At 42.5% G+C, this 15,654-nt stretch overlaps 1 protein-coding gene across 2 annotated transcripts in view; it reads right to left on the bottom strand.

Moving 5' to 3' along the window:
* slc35f3b (solute carrier family 35 member F3b) overlaps positions 1-13,074 on the bottom strand; it is a 209,973-nt gene extending 196,899 nt beyond the window's left edge. For both annotated transcript variants that reach the window (XR_003867578.1, XM_029697599.1), the window contains exons 1-2: positions 12,809-13,074; positions 11,218-11,438 (exon numbers count right to left, since the gene is read on the bottom strand). Coding sequence is in view for 1 of the 2 variants with exons in the window: in XM_029697599.1 (XP_029553459.1) it covers positions 11,218-11,438; positions 12,809-12,906 (319 nt within the window). In the remaining variant the exon portion in view is untranslated. The remainder of the gene's footprint in view (positions 1-11,217; positions 11,439-12,808) is intronic.
* Positions 13,075-15,654: the final 2,580 nt, after the last annotated feature.

Genomic DNA, 15,654 nt, shown 5'->3' on the forward strand with positions numbered 1-15,654 from the left:
CTTCAGCGTGTCATATAAAACATCCATGGAAGGCCAACGTCGTGGACTTGGCCACATGTTTGACGTTAGCCAGAGTATTCAACTGTACATTATACAAACAAACATACTTATACTTTTCAGAGGACATTCCTGAACCTACGGACTCAGAGGAAGCTGCATGCTCGAATAGTGAAGCCACAACCCCTGAGCCCTGCACCCCCAGACACCCAGGGTCCATCGTCACAATCAACGTTCCTACAACCTTAGAGCCCTGCACCCCCAGACACCCAGGGTCCATCGTCACAATCAACGTTCCTACAACCTTAGAGCCCTGCACCCCCAGACACCCAGGGTCCATCGTCACAATCAACGTTCCTACAACCTTAGAGCCCTGCACCCCCAGACACCCAGGGTCCATCGTCACAATCAACGTTCCTACAACCTTAGAGCCCTGCACCCCCAGACACCCAGGGTCCATCGTCACAATCAATGTTCCTACAACCTTAGAGCCCTGCACCCCCAGACACCCAGGGTCCATCGTCACAATCAACGTTCCTACAACCTTAGAGCCCTGCACCCCCAGACACCCAGGGTCCATCGACACAATCAATGTTCCCACAACCTTAGAGCCCTGCACCCCCAGACACCCAGGGTCCATCGACACAATCAACGTTCCTACAACCTTAGAGCCCTGCACCCCCAGACACCCAGGGTCCATCGACACAATCAACGTTCCTACAACCCCTGAGCCCTGCACCCCCAGACACCCAGGGTCCATCGACACAATCAACGTTCCTACAACCCCTGAGCCCTGCACCCCCAGACACCCAGGGTCCATCGACACAATCAACGTTCCTACAACCCCTGAGCCCTGCACCCCCAGGGTCCATCGACACAATCAACGTTCCTACAACCCCTGAGCCCTGCACCCCCAGGCGCCAAGGGTCCATTCTCAGTTGGTAAACAGTTCAATCTCATCCACAGCAGGCTTTTATCATTGCAGGGTTATGTTCCTAAACATTATTCAAGGAGAGGGTGTGGATCTAGGAATTGATATATAAAACTGTCACACTGATTCAATGAATCATCATTCTGACCCAACAGCTTTACTATTTGCATCATTTATGTATCTGGTTGGTAGATCTGGTTGGCCCCACACTGGCCTTTACTGGATCAGATTTAATACATATGAGGCAACAATACCTGGTTGGAGAACAAAACGGCACTCACACTGGCTGCCCTCAGGTTTGTTTTGGAGTCTGTACCTTATCATCCCTGTACTGCACATCTCATTTCTTCTGCCTTTATACACTGAAGAAAAATATAAATGCAATATATAAAGTGTTGGTCGCATGTTTCATGAGCTGAAATAAAAGATTGCAGAAATGTTCCATACGCACAAAAAGCTTATTTCTCTCAAATGTTTTGCACAAATGTGTTTACATCTCTGTTAGTGAGCATTTCTCCTTTGCCAAGTTAATCCATCCACCTGACAGTTGTGACATATCAAGAAGCTGATTAAACAGCATGATCATTACACAGGTGCACCTTGTGCTGGGGACAATAGAAGGCCACTCTGAAATGTGCAGTTTTGTCACACAACACAATGCCACAGATGTCTCAAGTTTTGAGGGAGCGTGCGATTGGCATGCTGACTGCAGGAATGACCACCAGAGCTGTTGCAAGAGAATTGAATGTTCATTCCTCTACCATAAGCCGCCTCTAACGTCGTTTTAGAGAATTTGGCAGTATGTCCAACCAGCCTCACAACCACAGACTATGTGTAGTCACGCCAGTCCAGGACCTCCACATTCGGCTTCTTCACCTGTGGGATCGTCTGAGACCAGCCACCCGGACAGCTGATGAAACTGAGGAGTATTTCTGTCTGTAATAAAGCCCTTGGAAAAACTAATTCTGGTTGGTGGGGCCTGGTTCCCCAGTGGGTGGACCTATAGCTAGGCCCCTGCCCAGTCATGTGGAATCCTTAGATGACGGTCTAATTTACGTATTTTAATTGACTAATTTCGTTATATGAACTGTAACTCAGTAAAATCGTTGCCATTTTAGCATGTTGCGTTTATATTTTTGGTCAGTATATTTTCCCAGGGACGAGAATACCTGCATTTCATGAGGAAGACCAAGGCCTCATACCTGGAGACACTTGAGGCCCAGCATCAGCAGCAGGATCAGCACTTCAATCAGCTGTGTGAAGATGAGGCAGCAGCCAGCCAGGGCAGCAGACAGGACAGCCAGGGTGGCTCAGATGGCCCAGACCGCCTCGTTTAACAGCTTCAGAGATGTATTTGGACAGATTGTCCAAGCCATAAAAGGACGTCAGACACCAGCAGCAGACTTGTCACAAGACTAAACTGGCTGAAGTTCTTATGTAAACTACTTAATTTTTTATTCACTTACATTTGCACTACATCAAAAGCATTCTGAATGTGGTTTCAATTACTGTTCATTGTATTTAGCCTACTGTTAAACATTGAAAATAATGTACATTTTGCAGATTTTGGACCAATACACTTCTTAAATATGCTTACTTGTTGATTTGAAATGTAGGAAATAAAGATTAGGCATACTATGATTGACACACTTATGAAACAACAAATCAAACGCGAACATAGCGAACATAGACAAAACTATTGTAGTAGGCTCTTCACAGGGGGTAAAAAACTAAACTTATAAGAACATACATGATGTCTAAATGTTAAATCAGCGTAAGGGAGGAAATGAGTACGTTAATAATCCTCAAAGGTAAAATCATGAGATGGGGGTACAGTAACCAAAAAAGGAAGACATCCACTGAGATAAGGGACCAGGCTTGGTCTGGCATGCTAGGATTTCTGTTGTTGCTGCTTTGTTGTCCAAAGTGTGTTGGTGGAGTTGGGTGCTAAAGGGTGTTGGTAGAGCTGCTGGTAAATTGCGTCATCTTTTGCTGCCTTAAAATCATCACTAGCAGTTTTTCCCGAGAATTAAACCTAGTCCTGTTTCCAGCTCCATGGCAAATGGAAAACAACCATGAACCAGCAAGGCTAGTTTGTGTTGGTTCCGGCTCGGCCCGACACAGTTTGGTTCCTCTAGTGGAATTGCACCAATAGAGACACATCGATTCTCCCAGAGATGCAGCAGGAGTCATGGAGAGCTAGAGAGACTCCAGTGGGGACAAGCAGGGGTTCAGCAGCAGGTGTGATCTAACCATCCTCCTCAATAATTGATTTGATCTTGTTGCATAACAGAAAAAAAACTTTCTATATCACATTGGAACATCCCTCAACCACCCAACACACACACACACACACACACATCTGACATTGCAAACAGTGCAGGAGGTCTTGAAGAAACGTTAAGGTGGACCATAGCTAGCCCACTGGGCACACACTGGTTGAATCAACGTTGTTTCAACATCATTTGTCAACGTATTGTGCCGTGGAATCAACATGGAAAATACATTGGATTTGAAAAAAGTCATCAACCATTTCCAGCAGCATTGTAAAGATTAAAATGAAGGTAAAACTTCAACTTAAATACAATGACTTAATGTGACTAGCAGGTTGTTACATCAATCTAATTTCAACATAATCATCACAACTATGTGTACATTGAAACTGCGAGGAAAATTCCACTTAGAAATGTAAAAAATATTTTCCATCCTATATTCAATATATATTGGGTGGCGGAAAATATGTTTAATTTATTATTTCATTCTACATTTTATTTGACCTTTTTTCAATATTGATAGTAACATTTTCTGTTTGAATATATTTTCTCCATAGATTCCACGTCGCAATACGTTGCCAAATGACATTGAAACAACGTTGATTCAACCAGTGTGTGCCCAGTGGGCTAGCTATGGTCCGCCTCAAAGTGGGAGGTTCCTTCCAAAGCCTTCTCAGTTAGGACACAAGTTCCAGTCAAATTCCAGCCTATTAGAATGGCTGCAGTATATATACTATATAAAACATACAACTCACACAACAAAACCAATAAACGCTGTCACATACCCAGAAGACTCTCAGCGCGATACTGTGCACCATGTTTAATGGAAATGGGAGGGCTAGGGAGTTGGACATTACAGAAGCGTGGCTGTCAAGTGACCATATGGTGTACGACAAGTTCTGACATGTTGGCATACTTTGATTTGATGTGATTATGTGAGGCTTCATTAGACAGTCTGTTCCTGTCTGACATTAGAAATATAGCCGGCCCAGTTCTGGCTGTTTCATTTGTTTCCTGTTTGATAAATCATTCAGATACATGTCATTTCAGCCTCAGCAGGCCACCCATGTTGGTGCTGATGTTGATGATGTGGTAGTTTGTGTGGCCCTCAGACCCATCTCTGCCCAATGTGCACGTATGGGCAGAACCATCTCCCTTTCCTGTGTAATGCACTGTCACACGCCCTGGCCAGAGTCTTACACACACACAATGACATTACCCCCAATGGTAACATTACACAGACATTACCCCCAATGGTAACATTACCCAGACATTACCCCCAATGATAACATTACCCAGACATTACCCCTAATGGTAACATTACCCAGACATTACCCCCAATGGTAACATTACCCAGACATTACCCCCAATGGTAACATTACACAGACATTACACCCAATGGTAACATTACCCAGACATTACCCCTAATGGTAACATTACACAGGCATTTACCCCCAATGGTAACATTACACAGACATTACCCCCAATGGTAACATTACACAGACATTACCCCTAATGACAACATTACACAGACATTACCCCTAATGGTAACATTACACAGACATTACAACCAATGGTAACATTACACAGACATTACCCGCAATGGTAACATTACACAGACATTATTCCCAATGGTAACATTATACAGACATTACCCCTAATGGTAACATTACCCAGACATTACACCCAATGGTAACATTACACAGACATTACCCCCAATGGTAACATTACACAGACATTACACCCAATGGTAACATTACACAGACATTACCCCTAATGGTAACATTACACAGGCATTACCCCCAATGGTAACATTACCCAGACATTACCCCTAATGGTAACATTACACAGACATTATCCCCAATGGTAACATTACACAGACATTACCCCTAATGGTAACATTACACAGACATTACCCCTAATGATAACATTACACAGACATTACCCCCAAGGGTAACATTACACATACATTACCCCCAAGGGTAACATTACACAGACATTACCCCAATGGTAACATTACCCAGACATTACCCCTAATGGTAACATTACACAGACATTACCCCCAATGGTAACATTACACAGACATTACCCCCAATGGTAACATTACACAGACATTACCCCCAATGGTAACATTACACAGACATTATCCCCAATGGTAACATTACACAGACATTACCCCAATGGTAACATTACACAGACATTACCCCTAATGGTAACATTACATAGACATTACACCCAATGGTAACATTACACAGACATTACCCCCAATGGTAACATTACACAGACATTACCCCCAATGGTAACATTACACAGACATTACCCCTAATGGTAACATTACACAGACATTACCCCCAATGGTAACATTACACAGACATTACCCCAATGGTAACATTACACAGACATTACCCCCAATGGTAACATTACACAGACATTACCCCTAATGGTAACATTACCCAGACATTACCCCCAATGGTAACATTACACAGACATTACATCCAATGATAAGATTACACAGACATTACCCCCAATGGTAACATTACACAGACATTACCCCTAATGACAACATTACACAGACATTACCCCTAATGACAACGTTACACAGACATTACTCAATGGTAACGTGTGTTCTGTTGTTTTCTCATAGTAAAAACAACATTATACAGACATTACCCCCAATGGTAACATTATACAGACATTACCCCAATGGTAACATTATACAGACATTATCCCCAATGGTAACATTATACAGACATTACCCCAATGGTAAGGGTGGTTTGTTGTTTTCTCATAGTTAAAACAACCCTATACTTTTTAAGACTGTCAAATAAGAGTCATTCATTCATTTGTTCATTTATTAATGTATTTATTTCCAACAGCCATTAGCCCAAACAACGAAGAATATGTTGGGAAAGGAGGAGTGCTATTGTTAACAACATTTAAATGTCTATGATGTTAATGCCTTACAAGGTATCCTTTCCTGCTGGCCTATATGATGAAGAGTTCCAGGCAGACAGAGTGGCAGTGGTATGATAACAGAACAGGCAGTTGGCAAGCCCAGTCCAATGTTCCATCCACAATGTCTCCATACTAGTCTAGTTAGCTCACTGTGTGTCTCTGAAAGCTCCAGCTATATTTAAACAACGGTAATAAATACTAGTGTTCGGTCCTGGGGATGCCCAACGCTAAAGAAACTGGAGATAGGCTCCTACCCTATAGGCCGTTGTGGCTCAGACAAGGCTAGTTACTGTAAATACTAGTGAGGATGGGACTTGACCATTTTAGTGTAGATGTTGGACCATGCCAACAGGAAGTTAAAGACTGTAGCTCTGTTCGAATACTCATACTAACCGCACTAACTATACTATTTGTGAAGTAAATTGAGTATGTAGTATGCTTATTGGTCATAGTATGGATATAGTTAGTATGCCAAAAGTTCCAGGATGTCGTACTAAATTCTCCAAAATATGAAGTATACACGCAGAGGACACTATTTCCGTACTTTAGGGCCCATAATGCAATTCTTCAGGAAATGGGCATGGCTACACATCGTTTCCAGATTTGAAGAAAATGGCGGAAAATATGCAGTGGAAGTACAACGAGAGCGGATACAAATTCATTGCTTTAACTAATTATGACAAATGTTAAGAAAATGTTGACCAATGTAATAAAGTAATGACTTTTCAAATAAGTTACCTTACACATTATATTGTCTGACAATTTGTTAGCTACGCTGTCCTTACGAACCACATAGCATATCATTACAGCAGTATGTACCGGTATGTTGTTAGCTAGCTACCTAGCATTAGTTGGCTACTTATACATCAAGCGCAGAATAATACATTTACGAGCCTCAAAACCCGTTGAATATGGCCGTGTCAGTAAACTTCGGCAAAAAGCGTAATTAAATTGTTGCCAGCAGCACAGTTACAGTCACCAACGCTCTGGATAACATGAAAACTGACTAACCAGCTCTGCTAGGGTGAGTAAAATGGTCAGAGTAGTCTCATTTGTGTCTGGAAGTTGCTAGCAAGTTCAGAATGCTAAAATCAACCCTACTCCTCCGCCCGAGCGTCCAGTGTGAGCTCCGAGAGAAAAACGCTCTGATTTTACGGACAATCTGAAAACGCTCTGAATTTACGAGCGCACTCTGGCACTCCAGATTGAATTTAAGAACACATCCGAAGGCGTAAAATGTCTAACTAGTAATTTGTTATGCTAACTAGCTAGCAAGAGGTTGCATAGCAACAGCATCAACTTTTGGTAGACAGACTAAGACCTAGTACCTTCAACTGAAAGCATACTGTTTGTTTACAGTATACTAAAATGAACTAATAGTATATAGTATAGAGGTCGACCGATTATGATTTTTCAATGCCGATACCGATACCGATTATTTTGGGAGCAAAAAAGGACGATAGCGATTAATCGGCCGATTCTTTTTATTAATTTTTTTTATTTGTAATAATGACAATTACAACATTACTGAATTAACACTTTTATTTTAACTTAATATAATACATCAATAAAATCAATTTAGCCTCAAGTAAATAATGAAACATGTTCAATTTGGTTTAAATAATGAAAAAACTAAGTGTTGGAGAAGAAAGTAAAAGTGCAATATGTGCCATGTAAGAAAGCTAACGTTTAAGTTCCTTGCTCAGAACATGGGAACATATGAAAGCTGGTGGTTCCTTTTAACATGAGTCTTCAATATTCCCAGGTAAGAAGTTTTAGGTTGTAGTTATTATAGGAATTATAGGACTATTTCTCTCTATACGATTTGTATTTCATATACCTTTGACTATTGGATGTTCTTATAGGCACCTGGTTCGAGCTACCTGGGCTCGAACCAGGAACACATCGACAACAGCCACCCTCAAAGCATCGTTACCCATCGCTCCACAAAAGCCGCAGCCCTTGCAGAGCTATTAGCGCGCACCCCACTAACTAGCTAGCCATTTCACATCGGTTACACCAGCCTAATCTCGGGAGTTGACAGGCTTGAAGTCATAAACAGCTCAATGCTTGAAGCACAGCGAAGAGCTGCTGGCAAACGCACAAAAGTGCTGTTTGAATGAATACTTAAGAGCCTGCTGCTGCCTACCACCGCTCAGTCAGACTGCTCTATCAAATATCAAATCATATACTTAATTATAACATAATAACACACAGAAATACGAGCCTTAGGTCATTAATATGGTCAAATCCGGAAACTATCATTTCGAAAACAAAACATTTATTCTTTCAGTGAAATACGGAACCGTTACGTATTTTATCTAACGGGTGGCATCCCTAAATCTAAATATTCCTGTTACATTGCACAACCTTCAATGTTATGTCATAATTACGTACAATTCTGGCAAATTAGTTCGCAACGAGCCAGGCGGCCCAAACTGTTGCAAATACCCTAACTCTGCGTGCAATGAATGCAAGAGACGTGACACAATTTCCCTAGTTTAATATTGCCCGCTAACCTGGATTTCTTTTAACTAAATATGCAGGTTTAAAAAAATATACTTCTGTGTATTGATTTTAAGAAAGGCATTGATGTTTATGGTTAGGTACAGTCGTGCAACGATTGTGCTTTTTTCGCAAATGCGCTTTTGTTAAATCATCCCCCGTTTGGCGAAGTCGGCTGTCTTTGTTAGGAAGAAATAGTCTTCACACAGTTCGCAACGAGCCAGGCGGCCCAAACTGCTGCATATACCCTGACTCTGTTGCACAGAACGCAAGAGAAGTGAGACAATTTCCCTAGTTAAAAGAAATTCATGTTAGCAGGCAATATTAACTAAATATGCAGGTTTTAAAAATATATACTTGTGTATTGATTTTAAGAAAGGCATTGATGTTTATAGTTAGGTACACATTGGTGCAACGACAGTGCTTTTTTCGCGAATGCGCTTGTTATATCGCCCGTTTGACGAAGTAGGCTGTGATTCAATGATAAATTAACAGGCACCGCATCGATTATATGCAACGCAGGACAGGCTAGATAAACTAGTAATATCATCAACCATGTGTAGTTAACTAGTGATTATGTTAAGACTGATTGTTTTTTATAAGATACGTTTAATGCTAGCTAGCACCTTACCTTGGCTCCTTGCTGCACTCGCATAACAGGTAGTCAGCCTGCCACGCAGTCTCCTCGTGGAGTGCAATGTAATCGGTCATGATCGGTGTCCAAAAATGCCGATTACCGATTGTTATGAAATCTTGAAATCGGCCCTAATTAATAGGCCATTCCGATTAATCGGTCGACCTCTAATATAGTATGTAGTATATACTCATTAAGTATGTAGTATACAGTATGTTAGTATGGGTATTCGAACACAGCTTGTGTCTCTGTCCACCAATCACTGCTGCTCAGAAGAGACAGTAAAAAAGGAGGCTAAACTCATGTCAGACTGTGTGTGTGTGTGCGCACGTGCGTGTGTGTGTGTGTGTGTGTGCATGCGTGCGTCATGGCCAAACCACTGAGCTTATATAGAAACCAGTCTCATTTCACGACTGGTAGAGTCACCCTATTCCCTATATAGTACACTACTTCTGACCATGGCCCAACCGTGAGATGCTGTGATTGTGATGATAGCACAAGTAAATTACAGCAAGAAACGAACAGCAGTGTGGGTTTGACAAAAACAAATGTAAACCTATCTCTTCCCAAAATAACAAAACACAGCACATTTTCGGAAAAGGCTGGGGTGGCTAGAGGTTTTAGAAAACAGTTTCCCAACAACAATGAAGGCAGAGAAATGGGTGTCAGTGAATGACTGGCTCACATAATCATTGAAGATGATTAGAAACATCTAAAGCCTCATTTTAAGTCCTCTTTCTTTAAAAATACATATTTGTTTGCATCATAAAACACTACTCAGGCTCATTGGGCTCATGTGAACGAGACTGAAATGAAATGTTTTCTCCATGCCACAGAAAATCCTGTTAGTTTTTTTACACCTCCATATCGCTCCCTCTTTCTGTGTGTGTGGGTCCTTTGTTTTTGCTGTCTGTGTAGGACTGTAACTAGGACATCACACAAAGAACCCAACAAGGCAAGACAATGACATCACCTGTTTGGGTGTTTACAGTTTGCTCCCACACACACCCACAACATGCTGCTTATCCCAAGGGGTCAAAACACACACATCATGGTGATCATCATCAACATCATCAAGCATAACTTACTGTATACAGTATGTTAGGCACAACACTGGAACTTTAGCTTACAGATCTGCTGCTTTATATGCATTGAAAACAAGTCTGCAGAATGAAAAGTCAATTCCTAAGCAATTGCACTTAACGTGTTGTTGTTTACCCTCTCTTCCTGACCTGAATAATGACATTAATGCAGGTTCCTACTGTAAATGAAGATGGTCATGACTTCCCTGTCTATATTCACTCATTGTTTCAATTCTGGGCACTACTCTGTGTGTGTGTGTGTGTGTGTGTGTGTGTGTGTGTGTGTGTGTGTGTGTGTGTGTGTGTGTGTGTGTGTGTGCGTGCGTGCGTGCGTGCGTGCGTGTGATGTTTGTGGGATTATTTTTACATGATTCAGCTGAAACAACAGGGCTGCTTTGCCCCAACTCTCACCCCCACTGCAACAGCCATGCATATATAATTAGGTGATTAATGCATAACAAAACACCAAACACTGTAATTCACAGGCTAATTGCTGTTTGGTAGCAACTGATGCAGCTAATTATAGTGAAAGAGGCCAGTTCTTAGGAGCAGCGGGATACACACACACACACACACACACACACACACACAGAGAGAGAAACTTTTATAGTTTACACTAATTCAAACAAAGGCTATTTCTCTTACCGTGTTTCTCAGTATCTTGCACATTTAGTCTGGACTGTTATGGATATTGGCCCTACACTTAGGTCAAATATATATAGCCCATAATTCAAGACTTCTAAATTCCCAATAAAAGTTTAAATCACACAAACTCTACACAGCATGTAACAGTCACAGGTAGGCAGCTAATTGTAAAAAAAGCCAAACTGGTCAACTCACTGTTGGTGTAGACAGCATTCCAAGGCTGATAGCCATAGTATCCAGTGATCCTCAAGATCCTCTCCTCTATCGACGCGCTGTTAATGTCTTCAACGGAACGGGACGATTTTAAAGTGTCCTCTTTGATAGACTCGTCCACAACCAGATACTTCAGTTGTCTCAGTTGGGGGCTGATGTCCGAAAGCCGTCTGGGACTCACATCGGGAGACTTCCGCATCCCGCTGTAGAAAGAGTATGACATGAGAGGCGGTTAGAAGAGTGTCCGGAACCATGAGCGGGAGGTGAGGCCGGTTCAGACCAAGCGGGTTGCGAGAGTTGTAATGCGTGCGGACGGAAGGGCCGATAAAGATAAAACATGATTCCCCACGGTCAATTTCAACTCAGTCAACCACTAATGTTAAGAGCTGGTTTAGTTTCCCTCCAACACTGGTGGAAGCCACACGCCGCTGCTGGGAGCCCATAGAGCGGGAAATCTTCATCCTTCACTGACCATGTGCTCGAAAGGGGCAGAGATGGAGAGAGAAGCTAAGCGAAAGTGACTGGGCGACCACAGTGCTGTGCTGTGTACTGTATATGCATGCACTGTGCAATCCTTATTAAATAGATAGAGTTAAGACAGCCTACGTGTAGGCTTTGGTAGCTAATGAATAAATCGATTCAACGATTTGGAAGGATGAGGACAAAGCATTTGTGACAGTCTATGAGGCGTGCGCCACTGCGCGCACTCGAGCGCATCATTGTATCAGTAGGCCGTGGCATCTCTTCCTCTGGATAATATTATCCAATGGTACAGGGAAACACATAAACTATACTAGTATATGTTACCATTTTTTTTCTTTCTTGCTGCTCCCAGCCACCATGAGGCGTTGTATGCCTACGCTGGGAAATCAGAGGAGAGGGAATAGTAGCCTATCCTCTCTGATCTGTATTTGTATGGGGAATGCGCGTCGTTAAACTGAAGTATTGCTCCGTGTCAATCTGTTCTAGGCTAATTGCCGACTGTTTAAACGGTGGGCTATTATGCTGAGGTCCAGGGACTCGCATGACATGAACACAACTCGTCAACTCAAACAATTCGTTTGTGTTGATCTGATAGCTTCACTGTCGCCTATCATCAGCTCAGTCGTCAGCTGGACCATGAATGCTTACAGTCATATAGTCTGATATGTTATTTCATTCCATTGTTTGGATACTAATGTGTTACTGTAACTTTCATATATAGGAATATCATTTTTTTTAAATCGAAATGTTATCCTTCAACCTGGAATAGATTTTTTTCAGTGCAGGTAATGCATTTGCAGGTAAGATAAAACACAAAGTCCGTGAGATAAACAAACAATTAACAGTCAAAATTGAACAGAAGGTAACCATTCAGTGTAGACTTAGACTACTTAACTTGTGATTCTGGTTTAGGCTATTTTATCAAAGGTTATTTTATCCGCAACTGCTTTTAGGCATGGACGCATGAAGAACATTTTCCAATAACATCCTAGTTGTACACGCACTTACTGACTCTATAGGCTACTATGCAATGTAACCTATCTAATTTTGGAACAGTCTAGTCTACTGAGAACGTCCTCATAATTCTTACATGGGCATCAAAGTAGTCGGAGGTCCGAGGTAGCACATGCAGTCCCGCCGGGGGCGTCCGACTCTGTCCCAAACAGTGCCCTCTCCATCGCCGTACATGATAATGCCACTCAGTTGGGGACAGCGCGAGCCCGGTACTGTAAACCCAGTTTAACCACGGAGAAAAATAACATGGTCCCCCTTCTCACCCACACATATGCCGTTGCATTACATCATTTGAACACGCTCAGATAGATAGGGGCAATTGCGCTCTCCAATCTCCATCCGCTTGCACACCTCGGGGCTTCTAGCGAACATTGCAACAGTGCCACCTACCCGTGGTCAGAAATACATTCCTCTTTTATGGAGCCCTGAGGTAGCCTTACAAACTGGAATCGATTTTTTGGGATTCGTTTTTTAGATTAGGAACATGTCTGTGGAATTGGATGCATGACCTAGTCTATTTTGTTAACTGAGACCTTAATCCCTATGAATTGCCACTGAGATCTTCACAGACCATGGTTGTGGAATCGGCCTTACTTCAGACGTCAAAAGCAGTTGGCTATTAAATTAGCCTGGAATCTAAATATGCTATACTTCGTTTGAAACAAACCTTATCAGTTTAGTTTCCAGGAGATGACAATATAATATTGGTTAACCCAGAAGTAAAATCTTGCGTAATTTGATCAGTCCACAAGAGATTCATGACATTAATACTGAAATACAGTTTGGTACATCATATGAGAGGAGTCTCAAGTATCCATCCAATCAGCTGGTATATTGGTATATTAGCCTGAGGGATTTGATGGGATTAATCAAGTCTGTAGGTTGCGTCTCAAATGCCTTCCTATAGTGCAATACTTTTGACCAGGACCCATAGGGGTTCAGATAAGTGCACTACATATGGAATAGTGTGCCATTTGGGACAGATCCCTAGTCCCAGTCAAACTGCTGAGAACCAATTCATGTGAAATGGATTCACATACCAAAAGGTAATAAAGACACACACACTCATAAACACACACACACACACACACCTCATCGAGGTCATACATAATTCATATTATTGCTGATCTTAGTGCTCCAATAAATATGCAACACTTCTTGATTATGTCCAATTTAAGAAGTATGTTACACTGACTCTCACTTCAATCCAAGGACAACGACATCAACCAATCAGCATACTATCTATATAGTGCAACACATTTGACCAGGTCCCATAGGGCTCTACTACCTACAGGGTTCTACTACCTATAGGGTTCTACTACCTATAGGGTTCTACTACCCATAGGGTTCTACAACCTATAGGGTTCTACTACCTATAGGGTTCTACTACCCATAGGGCTCTACTACCTACAGTGTTCTACTACCTATAGGGTTCTACTACCTATAGGGTTCTACTACCCATAGGGTTCTACAACCTATAGGGTTCTACTACCTATAGGGTTCTACTACCTATAGGGTTCTACTACCCATAGGGTTCAACTACCCATAGGGCTCTACTACCCATAGGGTTCTACTACCTATAGGGTTCTACTACCTATAGGGTTCTACTACCTATAGGGTTCAACTACCCATAGGGCTCTACTACCCATAGGGCTCTACTACCCATAGGGCTCTACTACCTATAGGGTTCTACTACCCATAGGGTTCTACTACCCATAGGGCTCTACTACCCATAGGGCTCTACTACCCATAGGGCTCTACTACCCATAGGGTTCTACTACCCATAGGGCTCTACTACCCATAGGGTTCTACTACCCATAGGGTTCAACTACCCATAGGGCTCTACTACCTATAGGGCTCTACTACCAATAGGGCTCTACTACCCATAGGGCTCTACTACCTATAGGGCTCTACTACCAATAGGGCTCTACTACCCATAGGGCTCTACTACCCATAGGGCTCTACTACCCATAGGGCTCTACTACCTATAGGGCTCTACTACCAATAGGGCTCTACTACCCATAGGGCTCTACTACCTATAGGGCTCTACTACCAATAGGGCTCTACTACCTATAGGTGTCACGTCCTGACCAGTAAAGGGGTTATTTGTTAGTGTAGTTTGGTCAGGACGTGGCAGGGGGGTGTTTGTTTTATGTGGTTCGGGGTTTGTTGGGTTATGTGTTATGTAGAGGGGTGTTTGTTTAGAGTATTCCGGGGTTTTTGGTTATGTTCTATGTTTTGTATTTCTTTGCTCTGTCTATGTTGTGTATTTCTTTGTGTTGGCCTGGTATGGCTCTCAATCAGGAACAGCTGTACATCGTTGTTGCTGATTGGGAGTCATACTTAGGTAGCCCTGTTTTCACCTGTCCTTTGTGGGAAGTTGTTTTTGCACTGCTGTGTGTGTAGCCTGCAATACTGTGCGTCCGTTCGTTTTGTTGTTTTGTTGTTTCGTGTCTCAAATAAAGTTTAAAATGAGCACTCAACCCGCTGCGCCTTGGTCCACTATATACGACGACCGTTACAATAGGGCTCTACTACCCATAGGGCTCTACTACCCATAGGGCTCTACTACCCATAGGGCTCTACTACCTATAGGGCTCTACTACCCATAGGGTTCTACTACCCATAGAGCTCTACTACCCATAATGTTCTACTACCCATAGGGCTCTACTACCCATAATGTTCTACTACCCATAGGGCTCTACTACTCATAGGGCTCTACTACCTATAGGGCTCTACTACCTATAGTGTTCTACTACTCATAGGGCTCTACTACCCATAGGGCTCTACTATCCATAGGGCCATAGGGAAAGGAGTGAGAGAGAGAACGGAGTGAGAGAGAGAACAGAGTGAGAGCGAAAGGAGTTAGAGAGAACGGAGTGAGAGAGAGAACTGAGTGAGAGTGAGAAAGGAGTGAGAGAG

Source organism: Salmo trutta, chromosome 18, assembly GCF_901001165.1.
Source record: "Salmo trutta chromosome 18, fSalTru1.1, whole genome shotgun sequence".
In the NCBI taxonomy this organism is placed as follows: Eukaryota; Metazoa; Chordata; class Actinopteri; order Salmoniformes; family Salmonidae; genus Salmo; species Salmo trutta.